Source organism: Mastigoproctus giganteus, chromosome 5 (assembly GCF_048544385.1).
Source record: "Mastigoproctus giganteus isolate SK-2022 chromosome 5, ASM4854438v1, whole genome shotgun sequence".
In the NCBI taxonomy this organism is placed as follows: domain Eukaryota; kingdom Metazoa; phylum Arthropoda; class Arachnida; order Uropygi; family Thelyphonidae; genus Mastigoproctus; species Mastigoproctus giganteus.
In genome coordinates, this window is record NC_143579.1 from 62,209,191 (window position 1) to 62,224,214 (window position 15,024).

Here is a 15,024-nt window from a genome sequence, read left to right on the forward strand (position 1 = left end):
GGAAACACTGACTTTTTCACAATAGGTAACGGTGTCAGGCAGGGCTGTATTTTGTCACCTCACCTTTTTAATGTTTATGCTGAAGATATCATGCGTGAAGCTTTGGAAGATTTAGAGACTGGCATCAAAATTGGAGGACTGAAGATAAACAACCTTCGTTACGCAGATGATACTGTGCTAATTTGTAATTCTAAGGATCATCTTAAAGAAACTCTGAGGAGAATATGTGAAGCAAGTAAGAATAAAGGATTGTTTCTGAATGTGTGTATAATTAAAATTATGGTGATAATCTTGATTCCAGTAAAGTGAAAGTTAATGGGCAAGATGTTGATGAAATTTGATTACTTAGGGTCAAGAATAAATAAAAATAGTGACTGCTCAAACAATGTAAAGAGACAACAGGCAATTGCTAAAACGTCGGTCACTGATCTGATGAAATTATGGAGAGATCATAATCTGCCCCTAAAGATGAACCTGAGAATCATTGATTCATTAATTTTTCCAGTTGCAACTTATGGATGGGAAGGATGGAATCTGAAAAGAGTTGACAGGAAGAAAATTGAGGCGTTTGAAATGTGGTGTTACAGGAGAATATTGCATATTTCTTACTTAGATCAAAGAACAAATGAGTGGGTATTGAATAAAATTGGCAGGCCAAAAATCTTCTTAATAGCATCAACAAAAGAAAACTCAAGTTTTTTGGTCATATAGTAAGAAGGGAAAACTTTCTCTTAAAGAATATAATGGAAGGAAAAACCAAGGGGAAGAGGTGCAGAGGAAGACCTGCAACTAGGTGGAAGGACGAGATCAGTGAACTTCTGGGCATGACACTTTGTGATGCTGCTCGTATAGCACATGATCGATGCAGTTGGAGGAATTTGTTGGTGGCCACAACAGCTCCTCAGGGAGCTATGTGACTGGAAGAAAAAGATCAGATAAAAGAAAATATACAAAAAAAATAGATAAAAAATGGACTATGTGCTTCCTGCCTCACGTAGATAATCCAGTTGAGCTCTGAATTTCTCCAAGCTGTCAGCCTCAACTACCTACAGAGGCAACTTGTTACTGTAATCAATGACTTTCTGGCTAAAAGAAAACTTCCTGCAATCCAATCTAAACTTCTTCCCCCATAATTTGAATTTGTGACTGCTAGTTTTAGAATCCTTCATAACGGTGAAAATATTGCCTTCATTCATTTTACTATCTTCTCTCAAAGCCTTATAAGACTTCAATCAGATCCTTCTAAGGGGGCTGGCTGCCAACCTCTGTAGCCCACATAATCAAAGTCTTTTCTCATACAGTTGCCATTTTGCAGATATCAACAATGCATATTAATCATCTTTGGACCCTTTCAAGAAGCTCAATATCTTTTTTTTTGGTGAGATCGCCATACCTTGACAAAGTATTCCAAATGAAGCATTACAACTGCTTTATACAGTAGGATTATGAGATCCTTATCTCTAGAGGCTACTGTTCAACAAATCAGTGACAGGACACCATGGGCTTTCCTGTCTGCCTCTCTATCTACACTGCTCAGAGAAGTTCATTTATGCCTGTATCATAGCTCCAAGGGTCATTTCAATTCCTACAAAGTGCACAAGTTACTTTGGGATTGCTATTCTCCAAGTGTAATAACTTGCATTCTGCTGCATTAAAACATGGCTACTACCTTTCTGACCATCCTTGGAGTCTGTTCAATTAATCCTGAAGAAATACTACTTGGCAGTGATCATTAACCAATTATCTACATCATCTGGAAATTGACCTCACACCCTCTATGCTCAGTCATATTATTTATAAAAATCAGAAACAAACAACAGTAGTCTAAGAACTAAGCTGGGGAATAGGTATGTCAAAAACCAGAGTGAACACAATTAGCACACGTGTTGGACATTATAAACCTGCTGGATTTTCAATAAAGCTTTTGAGAGGATTCTACATGTTAGGTTATTGCATAAACTGGAATGAGCTTGGATTGCAGGGAAGATCTTCAGGTGGATCAGGAGATAGAGGAAAGAGAGAGACAGAATCTAATCATAAATGAACAATACTGTATCGTTCACTTCATAAGTGAACTATACAGAGCTGCCAGGAATCAATATTGGAGCTCCCTACTGTTAAATCCAGGAGTAACTTATGGAGGGGGGGGGGGATGTGGTTCAGGATGGAACCAATTTAAGTGTTACACGATGAAAAGAGCTAGATGCAGTTAAAGTTTAACACACAGGCATATGTCCTATCAATGGTTTTTCAAACTTTGAAAATATGGAAATGAAAGCCATCGGTCTGCTATATAAAATGATAGCAAGAATGCACTTGGAATATTGCATGCAGGTTTGTAAATTGCACCTAAAAAGAAGATGGAACTTTTATGGTGGGTTCAAAGGAGAAAACCAGGTTGTGAGGGGCATTAATCGTTATTTCCACAAGGAACAACTTAAGTGTTGAATATAAAGATTGACAGCATTTGGCAGGGGGGGGAGACCAGATTGAAATGTTTAAGTTCCTAAAAGGATCAATAAACTGAATAAGAGGTATATTCTCCCTAGCAAGAGAGACAAGAACCAGGGACACAAAAATATGACTGTATTTTTGGATTGCAACAAAAGTTTGGATCTTGTGAAATTTACTTTCAGAGTGCTTGCTAAAAAGAAGATGGAACATTGTATTGGAATAAATTATCTTCTTATGTCACTCAAGCAAACAGTCTGGTAAAGTTTTTAAAGTGGAATCGGATGGTCACCTTTTTTTTTGGTGATGGAAAAGTATGAGTGATAGTGTTTTAGCGTGGGAGTGGTAAATTCAGAAAATGTATGGCTTCCTTGGATCATTTAATCACATCAGTGAATACTAACATACTTCACTTAATCCAAATGAAGAATCTGAACTATGGATCTACACAGCAAGCAGCTTGACAACACCATTTCTCAAAAATACACTTTGGGTTCATCCAAGCCTAAGCAATTACTTTCAATCCAAATCCCAATGATGATGAAGTGGACTACAAAAACTTTTTTGCAAGCAGGGCTGAGTCAGACAGAGAAGGTTTCCAACTCCTAAAATTTTCTCCAGATCAGTCTTAGAATACATGCCATTTACATATCTGACCTAATATGAATTAAATTTCCTTGGTACTAACTCAAGATAACTCAGCCCAACCCATACATTTCTAATGGATCAGGTAAAAGCTGACCTGAGTACACATAATACACATCACTTACATACAGGCTTTTAATCAAAACCAGGAAGGGAAAAAAAGTGTTATATATGAGAAAACAAGCTGAAATGCTAAAATATGGTTTCGACATATTTCTATTACAAGTTAACACAAACGAGACTTCATAATAATCCACCATATAAAACATGAAAAAATAAAATTTAGCCTTAAAAAATTTATCTAATTTAAGAAACCAAAAATAAGCAAAGAAAGAGTACAAACAATATAATAAAAATATAAACTAAAACAGAACTCACTTGTTCATACAAATACTGAAATGTAACTTTGTCTTTCTCAAGAAGCTCTCGTAAATCACTAGGTATATAACGTATTCGTAGTTGAAACCTGAAATGGTATGAAAAATAAATAAATAAATAAAACCCTTCAAAAAGAAGTTAGTAACTTTAACAGTTTTCAAAATTAACAGGATTTCTGAATTAGATTAAATAATGTAAGCTGTTTTTGTATATTAGCAAAATTCTTTTGCTAATAGATAGAGGATACTGATAATTTAATTTTTTACTTTCGGCTTAATCTGATTGATGCTGATACAATCTAAGTTTTATAATTGCAAATTTTCATTAATAACAAAAAATGAACTTTTTTATTAATGAAAATTTGGCATTTATTATATATTCTCCAATATATTCTCTCGTTATAATGCGGTTTGCTCTACGCTGATTCAATATAACACTGTTTTTATATTATAACCTATATCTCTCTAACACCGTCACAACTCACTATAACGCTCTTTTACCAGCATACAAATTGAATTTTTTACATGTTTAATGAAAACGTTTCATCTGATGTAGTCGATATCTTGAAAATGAACAGCAAAACTTCCCACGCTGACTTGCGAAATTTTCCCACACTCAGTGAAATTTTCTCCCACACTAATTTGCACTATGGTGACTTGTTACGTAGTTCCGAGATCAACATTTAAAAAAAATTATCAAGTATATTGCTTGTAATATTTGAGTTATATGCATTTATCTGAAGTCACTCGGTACAGTGTTAGACATCGTTAGTTTACTCGAACATTGTATCATAATTAATGAAATGCTCTTACATTTTCAAAGATTAATAATGGCGGTTAAGAATTAAAAAGGAACAATGTCTGGACGTGGTACGAAGCCTACTAAAGTAAGAAAAATACTGAATTTGAAAATAAATTAAATTATACGTTTTGAAGCGAATCGATTCCGTTCAACGACAAGTGGATGTGTGCAATAATTTAGGACTGGCAATAATTTAGGACTGGCAGATTCCACTGTAAGGACAATTATAAAGAATTAATTTTAGTAGCCGGAAAGACAGCTGTCCCACTGCAAGCAACTAGGCCAGCTATTATAATTGAAATGGAGAGACTTCTAAATAATTTTATTGAAGGTAATATCCAACGCACAATTCCGTTAAGTTAAATATTATTAAAGAAAAATCAATTAGCCTATATGATGATCTGAAGAAAGCTCACCTTAAAAAAATAATAATAATAAAATGTGGAACCATTTAAAGCTAGTAAGGGCTGGTAAGATAGATTTAAAATCCAGGGGGAAGCCGCAAGTACAGATCAAGAAGGAGCCGAAACTTTCAAAAAAGAACTTCTAAAAATTATTGAAGAGTAGTGTTAAAACTTCTGAACAAGTTCTTAACATAGGTGAAACAGAACTTTTTTTGAAAATGAATGCCTAAAAGAAGTTTCATATCGAAAAAAGAAAAAAAAAACATGTCAGGCTTTAAAGCGGTGAAGGATCGGTTAACTTTATTGTTGGATGGTAACGTAGCAGGGATTTTAAAGTAAAACCCCTTTTAATTTACTAGGAAGACAGCCAAAGTACAACCCAAAATCGACCAAAGTTACGAAAACTCAACAGCCCAGGGCCATCAATCGGATTAATAAATTTATAATTTTGATACATAATGTAGTTACTTACCACATAATTATATACATATGTAATGGAGAATATTTTATATGTATAAATTTTTAATATTAAATATTTTGACCGATATTTGTGTGTCTTTTCACTACTGTTTATTATTGATTAGGAAATATCCTATGGCATAGATCGTGACTCACAAATACATATGTTACATTACGGGAATACACCGCTCGCTTAGCGCTGATTCACTTAGTGCTCTGTTTTTCGAGAATGAATTATCAGCATTAAACGGGGGTCACCTGTAATTCAAAATAATCTCCTGTACTTTTGACAGAATGGACTGTTTTTCTCAGATAAGTTCATTATATCTGAAAGGGGGACAGATATTATAACACCAATACAGCAGATCTTGGGGGGAAATAGCAGTATAGTTAATAAATCTGATGAGTTTTAGTACTGATTAAATCAACAACTAATAACCTAATAGGAATATCAGAAACATGGCACCCACTGATCTACAGTAATCTACCAATTTACAAACTTTCAATCTTAAAAGTTTTGTTAACTATAGCAACTCCACTAGGCATTATCATTTGAAAGCAAAATGAACATGAATGAAATAATTTCAATATTTATGTATTTGAGGTGTAATGTACACATACAGTACAATAAAAGTAAAATACTTTTTTTTGTAAAATTAGCATTTGCTGCTATGATATTTATTTTTGATTTTTGTACTTGTTAATTGTATATGATATTTATCATATATAATTATCAAAACCAGGAAATTTCAGAATATATAAATTTTTAAATAATATAGCATAAACTACCAAATCCAGACACTATTATCAAATTTCAGAATGCAAACTTATTGACTAGTAGGCAAGACCCCGTGATATCACCTTTTCAATAAGCACATAAGGTAATGTATACTTAGCATTAACCGAACTACATGTACTGCATGATAATAAAATCCGACATATGCTATAAACAATCAGTATGCCAACAACTGTCAAAAATGTGAAAAATACGTTGTTGTTGAACTTGTTGATACTAATGATATTAATAGATCTGAGAAATTAATTAACAAGTACAGAGCATTCCTGAGAAAAACTCATGAGTTAGGACTGAAATTGAAAGGATCTGCAATATTTCCCAGACATAAGAGAGAGAGAGAGAGTACAAGATGAGATTCTTGAGGTTCAATTCGGCCCTGGAGAGACTATGCAAGGCTCATAGGGTAGACTTTTTCTCAGCATGGTCTGTACTTGTTCACAGAAAAGTTTGTTTTTACAGGTCTGGGATATACTTAAATAGAAACAGAACAAGTGGCACTGATTATAGTGTATTGCTGTTGGATTTACTTAAAGATGTAGATACTGTAAAATGCAAGGGAAAGAATTTTCTTTAGTGACTACAGTTGTCTCAATCAGTTTAAATTTTACACAGTGAAACCAACTGATGAAGTTACTAACAGCAAAATGTAAAGCATTCAAGAAAGTAATCAAAGATGCTACTGGGCTTTTTATACCAACTAATAGCTACTGGTCAAGAATTAGACCTAAATCGGTGTCGTGAGCTGATGAGACTCATGACACGGAAAAAATGCATGGGATGCATATAAATTATCAGCTTATACTGATTCCTATAATAGATATAAACTAGTCTGCAATCAAGTCACAAAAGAGATTAGGCAAGCTAATGCAGATTATGAGAAGTCTCTGGCAAAGAATGTAAAAATAATTAGTTAAGACTCTTTACTTATGTAAAACACTAGATGGCAAGGGATGAATAACTTGGTCCACTGGGTATGAATGTTGTATATTAAAGGAGGTAAGGAAACCTTCAGCCACGATTATGAGTACATCCTTGGATTTAAGGGAGGTCCCTATGGGCTGGAGATCAAAAGATTATTTGAGAAATTCCGGGAAAAACAATGGAGTCACTGGTTAAACAAGTAATACAGAAGCACCTAGATAGGAATGCAGTTGTACTGCAGTTACAACATGGATTTCTTAAGGAGTGAAATGTCTGACCAATCTCGCTGGATACTATGATAGTAAAACGGAAATTAATGCAAAAAAAATAATAATTAATAATAATTTTGACATCATTATACTTATATTTCAGAAAATCTTTTGATGCTCCTGCTGCACATAAAAGATTGCTATATGAATTGGAGTAGTGTGGCATTAAGAGCATGTTACTGCTACAGATAAAGGGATGGTTGAATGGAAAAAGATAGTGGTTATCAATAGGCAATGCTCTACTAGGACTAATGTTATCAACTTAATCCCCCAGATTGGGCCCATTGTTGTTTTCTATATTTATTAATAGTACTGATGAAGGCATACAGGCTTAAAGTCTAAGTTTGCAAGTGATATAGCAGGGTGGGTAATCAGAGCAGTCAGGGTATGCTACTGCAACAGGATCTAGACAAATTAGGCAGATGGGCTGAGAAGTGGTAACTGAAGTTTAACATTGAGAAATGCAAGGTACTACTTCATATGGGTAGCAGTGCAGTAGTCCAAGATTAATGTACCAACTGTGTGGTACCACAATGAAGGTAGTGGAAAATGAAAAAGATATGGGGATAATTGTGCATAGTGTTAATTGTAATGCAGCTACAGGGATTCCCCCCAATTGTGTAGGGTAATCGTGCAGTGAGATATGAAGTTCTGAGCAGCACAGACAGGTGCCAGAATAGCTCATGAAGTTTTCTCAATGATATACAGGAATTTTGCAAGCAGGGGTAAGGAAGTGATTATCCCATCATATAAGGCAGTGATGTCAGACCTTTTCCTGTACAGAGGCTATATTCAAAGTTAGATTTGTTTCACTGGCCGCACTAAGTGATTTGAGAAAAATTTGTGTGTTACAACTTCCATATCTTGTTATATGTAAAAGGAAGTTTCTGTTTTCATGTTACAATTTTTTATTTTCAAGCTATATATAAAAAATGCAAATTATTATTATTATTAGCCATATGGTGCAAGGAAGCCTGAGGCTTATGCAAAAAAAATCCAGAGTTACCCTGAGAGTGAGAAAGAGAAGAATGATGATTCCCAACACTTTTATGTGTAACAAATGTATGCCAGTGATTTATTTTTTATATTTTATTAAAATTATAAAAATATGACTTACTTTTTTTTTAAACAAATACCTTAATTTTGCTTTTAAATGCTCACTTTAGAAAATTTATAACCTGAAAAGGATAACTGCTTTTCAATATTAAGGTGAATAGATAAATATGATACACCTAAAATTGAAAATATTCGAAAATTTTATTAAGTATAATCAGTGCCACGTGAGATATTTTTGTGCCCTAGGCAAATCAAGCATTTGTTTAAGGCACATGGATTATCCATAAAATTAAATAATCTGCACGATGGTGAAGCACCCCTTCCCAAATAGCACCCTAGGCATTTGCCTGGATGCCTACCATGCCATGACGGCACTGAGTACACAATTGTGCGTATCAAATACACAATTACATTGATTGAACAAAACATTTAATGAGAAAATTTTGATAATTAACAAAATTTTAAATGCTGTTTTAGTTCACTTTCCACACAGACCATATAAAAATAATTTGTAGGCCATATCCAGCCTGCAGGCTATAGGCTGGACACCATTGGTATAAGGTAATAAACAGGCTACATCTCAAGTATTGCATACAGGCCTTGAAGTCTTATTTGCAGAAGGAGGGCAATCTGTTGAAACGGATGCAGAGAAAAGCAAATGACATTAATGAAGAGAACAAAAGGGTGCTCTTATCAGGAAAGAGCTTCAGTTCTGCAAACTGCAGCATCTAATGATTAGGTACCATCCTTAGGTAATTTCTAATTGAGGTGTTAAAGGCTTTGAATGGATTGAGTAGACTTAATGCTGATAGAATCCTACCGCATGCTCAGTCTACACAAGAGGGGAGCATAAATTAAATAAAGTATTTATTTAGCATAAATCCACAAACTCATCTTGAATTATAAATATTGGCAACTTAACCTTAATAAATGCAGCTACTGATTACTAACAGAAATCAATAGCTGCACTCATTAAGGCTTTAACAAGCAAGTAAACATTTGCAGTTGTAAATACTATGCAACACCACAAATACTTACCTCCATTCATCAAATGGCTGGCGTAACTGATACTTTTCAACAACACTGCACATTGTAGTTTCTGCATGGAGCCAGTATATTGCTCCTGACAGAGTATGACTAAGTCTAATAGCATAAAGATTTTCAAATGGGCGAGGAACATCTGATAATCGACTGGTTACTAAATGAACAACATCCTGAAATTTAAAATTACTTTATTATTTAAATCCCTTCAAAAGCAGAACTAAAACAGAAATGAATATCAGCTCATTTAAGTGTTCAAATGTACACAATAAATTTTTGCTCTGATATGATAAATTCATATGCTTTCGCACTCAACAAAATTATTTTGTGCATTGCATCCAAACTTGCCCTCTCCTCTCTCTTATCACTCTCCCCCACCCACCAAAAATTCTAAAATATTGAAATTAATTTCTGTGGCTTGAGATAAGCTACCATTATTAGCATAAAGACAATTTTAAGGAAAGCTAAAATTTTTAAAAAATTCAACCTTTTGTGAGTCAGCAAGTAGAAGTGTTTTCCAAAAATACCTTATCAAAATTATTCTTTATAGCTTACGACCTCAAAGTCTAAATAACACACCAAAAAATACAAATAAATGGAAGACTAGCCAGAAAAAAAAAAAAAATTTGACCTTTATTCAAACAAATAACGCATACACATTTCAAATTCTATGATGTTAAGAAATAATCAAAGAAATATTCTAGCTGTTCAAAATTTTACAAACTATTAGTGAAAAAATTAATCTCAGAAATAAATTTAAGTGAAATAAAGCAATTCTTTCTGTGTATAAGTAAATCTCTTTATTTCAAATAAAGATGTATGCAAATCACAGAATTAGACTTAGTCATACTCCTGACAGAGTATCACTAAGTCTAATAGCATAAAGATCTTCAAATGGGCGAGGAACATCTGATAATTGACTGGTTAAGTGGACATTTTTTAGTCAAAATTAGATGTTTCATGTTAAGATTCTCTACAAATTATGCAGTGTTGTAGAGAATCAAAATTTAACATCAAAATTTATTTGCACATTATATTAAAATGTCACAGAAAATGTTTAAATTACACAAATACGAAGACTACAAGAAAGGACAATCTCTAAGATTAAACCGGGTTAAATTCAGCCCACAAAGTCCTGTGGTAATATGTATATTTTTACTACAATAATTAAGAATTTTTAATGAATTTCAGAATACATCATATGCCAACCTGTGTTCACTTCAGGAAACATTCCTGATTGAGCATCACAGTCTAAGCATTGAGGGATAAAAATTGTAGTGTCAATTATACTAATATGATTATTCAATAATTATGATTAATATCAATTAATCATAATAATTATTAACACACTTATATAGACACAACCACAGAAACTTGATTGTAGCTTCCTAAAACAGCATGTTCCCAGACGTTAAAACTCCCACTATATGATAGTTTGTCATAATCAAACTCCATGATGTGGCTTTCACTAACCAATTGCTTGTTCCTAGCCTATGATAGCTATAGTCATACAAACTGTACATAATATACACTTTTAAAGCCAGCTTTGGTTTGGTTTGGGTTTTATTGGCATATTAATAACAGGTATAATTGCCAAAAACCATTGATCTATGATTGATTCAGGTCTATGTAAAAGACAAAAAATACAGAGCAGGGATTTCTGCAACCAGTGGCAATATCTATATATATAAAGTATCATGTAAAAAGGATAAGATTTATTTCAAAAACATCAAAAATCTCATTTTAAATTTACCTATACAAGTTCAAAAATGTTAATAAGTTAAAAACAACAGACACAGTTTTAAAGTCAGCAGCTATCAACTTAAGACTCAGAATATGTTTGGAAACTTCCACAAAAGTTAATGACACATTAAATTGTCAATTTTCAAAGTGCTGAATTTTTGAGAATTTCCAATTTATGACATTATAATGTTTAAGTATATATATATACATTAGACTCAATAATTTAAATACTGCTATATAAAATATCTCAATATTCAAACCTATCATAACTCCCAATCAAAAGTCCACAAAAAGAATTTTTTTAAATTCTTGTTAAACTGAACTGCATTTAAATGGTTTTTTTTTTTCTTTTTTTGGTTATATATATTGAAAACTAACAAATTATAATAAACAGAAAAGAAAAAGAAATTAGTATCGCAAACATGGTATTTTAGGAGCATTTCTTCTGCAATACCCTTTCTCTTCCCTCCTCCCTTTTGTTTTGTTTTATTAAGTATGGTTTATTAAGATGCATTTAGGGCTAAAACCTCAAGCTGCGAGCAAATTTAGACTATGTATATATTAAGTGCAATAGCATCATTAATAACACAGCCATTTCTTAATAAACAGAATATTTATAAGGCGGCATTGTTTTAAGTTATATCTCATATTGTGAATACCTTCACGAGTTGCCATGAGAATAAGTAACATTAGTCTTCTCCTTAGGTGAAGCGTTACTTATTCGAAGTAGTGCAATATCATGGCAACTCGTTGTGAAGTTATTCACAATATGAAATATAACTTAAAACGATGCCGCCTTATAAATATTCTGTTTATTCAGAAATGGCTGTGTATTAATGATGCTATTGCACTTAATATATACATAGTATGGTTTATTTTTACTTTCACTCTATTGGTTTGCCACACTACTGGCATTTGTTTTACTTATTTTTATCTTAATTATACGGGGGGGGTATATCAAAAAGTTCGTACCCTGACTTAGATAAAACATCAATAGGAAGATGCCGTTTTTAATATAAGTTGTCTACACATTCAATAACTAACATGTGAAATTTCATTCCTGTAGGTAATCGTACACTAGAGGTGGAGCCTGGAATCTGAGGAAAGATGCTATGGTTGACAAAGTGGAATATCGAGCATTGATCAAGTTCCTGCATTTGCAGGGTAAGAAAGCTCAGGAAATTGACGAAGAAAGGAAAGCTGTGTATGGGCATAATTGTCCATCCTATGACACTGTAAAAAAGTGGAAAAGGGAGTTCCAGTGTGGTCATACATCTTTGAAGAGCCAAAGAGAAGGAAGGCCATCAACATTCACAGACAGTGAGACAGTTGCAAAGGCTGAGCAGCTGGTGCTGAGTGACAGACGTGTAACAATGCGTCGAAATGCAGTGGGAATTAATTATGGATCTGCCTGTAGCATTTTACATGACCATCTGCACATGTCTAAGGTCTCCGCATGATGGATTCCAATATTGCTGATACCTTCGCAGAAGCAATGTCGAATGCAATGTTCTCGCAAACTATTGGATTTGTGTAATGCAGATGTTGAGAACTTTTTTGATCAGTTGGTGACAAATGACGAATGTTGGGTGTACCAGTATGATCTGGAGGCCAAAGACATGTCAAAGCAGTGGAAGCACACCTCCTCCCCACCTTCCAAAAAGGCAAAGACCACTCCATCTTCAAAGGTGATGTTGTCCGTGTTTTAGGACAGAAAATGGGTTATCCTGACAGATTACCTACCTCGTGATTCCACATTTACCGGAGAATACTACAGAAATCTTTTGAAAAAGTTCCGCGATGCTTTGAAGGTGAAAATGCGTGGAATGTTAACCAAAGGTGTCCATCTTCTGTCAGACAATGCACCGGCTCACACGACTGTTGCCACCACCAACTTTGTTGCCAGTGTGGCTCTGAACTACTGCAGCACCCGCCCTATTCTCCTAACCTAGCACGGTCAGACTTCTTGTTTTGAGAAACAAAGACATAGATGCTGCTTTGATTCGTCTCAGGAAGTCATCAATGGAGTGGAATTGTGGTTTCAGGCAAAAAGTGTGGACTGCTATGATCAAGGCATTGAATAACTGATCCGCAGATGAGAGAAATGTATTACTATACATGGAGTACATAGAAAAGGATTAAAGTTTCACCTTTCTAGGGCTATTATTTCTAGGTAAGGGTAAGAACTTTTCGATACCCCCTCGTGCGTGTGTTTTTTTGTGGTTCTGGAAAACTATGGCACAAAAAATGTTTCTGCTTGTGGATTGGTTAAACATTCATTGTGTAAATTCATAAGTATGCACCCCCTCTCTCTCTCTCTCTCTCTCTCTCTCTCTCTCAATATTCTTCTTAATTATAATGAACTGTTTCAGAAGTTTCTGACTGTTGTAAGATAAAAATTACCACACTAAATTTCCATGACAAAATCACATGATTTTGTCATGGAAATTTAGTCTGTTTTTGTTTGATTTTATTTTCAAGTAGATATGTGTGCACTTTACTGAAAGTTTCAGCACTGTTCAGAATAGTACCAAAGGCACTCAACTGCAGATCAAGTCATTTGGGTTACATGTAGAAAAGGGTAACAAAAAGTCTAATTGCCACTGAATTTTTTATTCCTCCTAATGCACTAACTTTTTTTTTTCTGAAACCCCAAACATGAAAGGTATTAGAGCCTATAGTAATTAGTACCGTATGTCAGTTGAAGAGTGAGAAGATGAAAGAAGATACCTTTTGACATTAGCCTTTAATTTTTATGGATTGTAATTTTCAGGAAATATGTATGAAGGAAGGTTGTTACAGAAAACATGCTGAAGGAATAAACGAGGAAGAAGAAAAGTTGGTTCTGTAAGTTTGAAGTTGGACAGTATAAGGATGCTGACTGGTTGCTGCACGTGTTCATATGGGTTTGGAAAAGAGAGAGAGAGAGCGAATGGGGGGATTATAGAAGCCAATTCAGAAGACAGTGGCCACGAAAGTATCTACAGAAAAGGCATGCAGCAGAAACAAAACATCTTTGAGAGAGAGTAGAGAGACTTTGTAGAGATGGGTCATTAACCTAACTGCCCTCTTTTGAATGGGGTCTAGAAGCCTGAGAGAGGTTATGGGGGCAACACCCCAGATGTGGGAACAATATTCCATGGTAGAACAGATATGATATTTCTACAGAGCGAGTAGCTGTTTGGAAGAAAAGTAATGCAGGGAGAAAAAGAGAAAACCCAATACTTGATGTGCTTATGCCAAGAGAGATTAGAAGTCAGATTAATTCCTAGTAGAAATATGTGATCCCATCTATAAAGCCTTCAATGACACTCAGATTTCCAAACAGGATGACATATCTCTAACTAGGAATTACCCTGATTTCTAATCTCTTCAAATCCTTCAATGACACTTAGATTTCTAGACAGGATCGCATATCTCTATTAGGAATTACCCTGACTTCTAATCTCTCTCTCTTGGCATAAGCACATCACAAATATTGCTTCCTCTGCATCTAAAAAACTGGGTTTTCTCTTTCACACTCAGCATTACTTTTCTTTTAAACAGCTACTCACTCTGTAAACTCAAATCTGTCCTACCATAGAATATTGTTCCCACATTTGGTGTGTTATTTTCAGTGTACCATCATTTTCATGTGCCAAGTCATTTATTTCCATGTTTGATTGATTTTATAGGATATCAGATTAGAGCATCTATGAATAATATATAAAAATTAATAATCTCAAATGGAACACAGAAGACATACCAACATTAAAATGCACATGTGTACCATAAATACTGTAACATTTAGGCATTTTTTTAAAATTAAATTAAATGAACTTCTATTTTCTGTGATTAACAAGTGAAAAGTGAAACTAACTTGTTACCAATCAATTACTGGGTAATTCATTAATATTAACTAATAATACATAAAAGTAATCTATTTCACTTCACAGTACATACATCAAAAAGTAATATTTACTAAACTTTTTTGTAATGCACTTTACATGTTTCCTTCCAGATTTTAATAAAAATTGAAATGCAATATGTATTTCATGGATGGTTTGTGATTAATAAAATA

General features: G+C 34.0%; 1 protein-coding gene across 1 annotated transcript in view; it reads right to left on the reverse strand.

Moving 5' to 3' along the window:
- The window catches only part of LOC150085450 (focal adhesion kinase 1-like), a 377,186-nt gene that overhangs the window by 225,035 nt on the left and 137,127 nt on the right, over positions 1–15,024 (reverse strand). Inside the window, exons 5-6 of the mRNA XM_090374569.1 lie at positions 9,219–9,394; positions 3,475–3,562 (exon numbers count right to left, since the gene is read on the reverse strand). Coding sequence (XP_090230695.1) covers positions 3,475–3,562; positions 9,219–9,394 — 264 coding nt within the window. The remainder of the gene's footprint in view (positions 1–3,474; positions 3,563–9,218; positions 9,395–15,024) is intronic.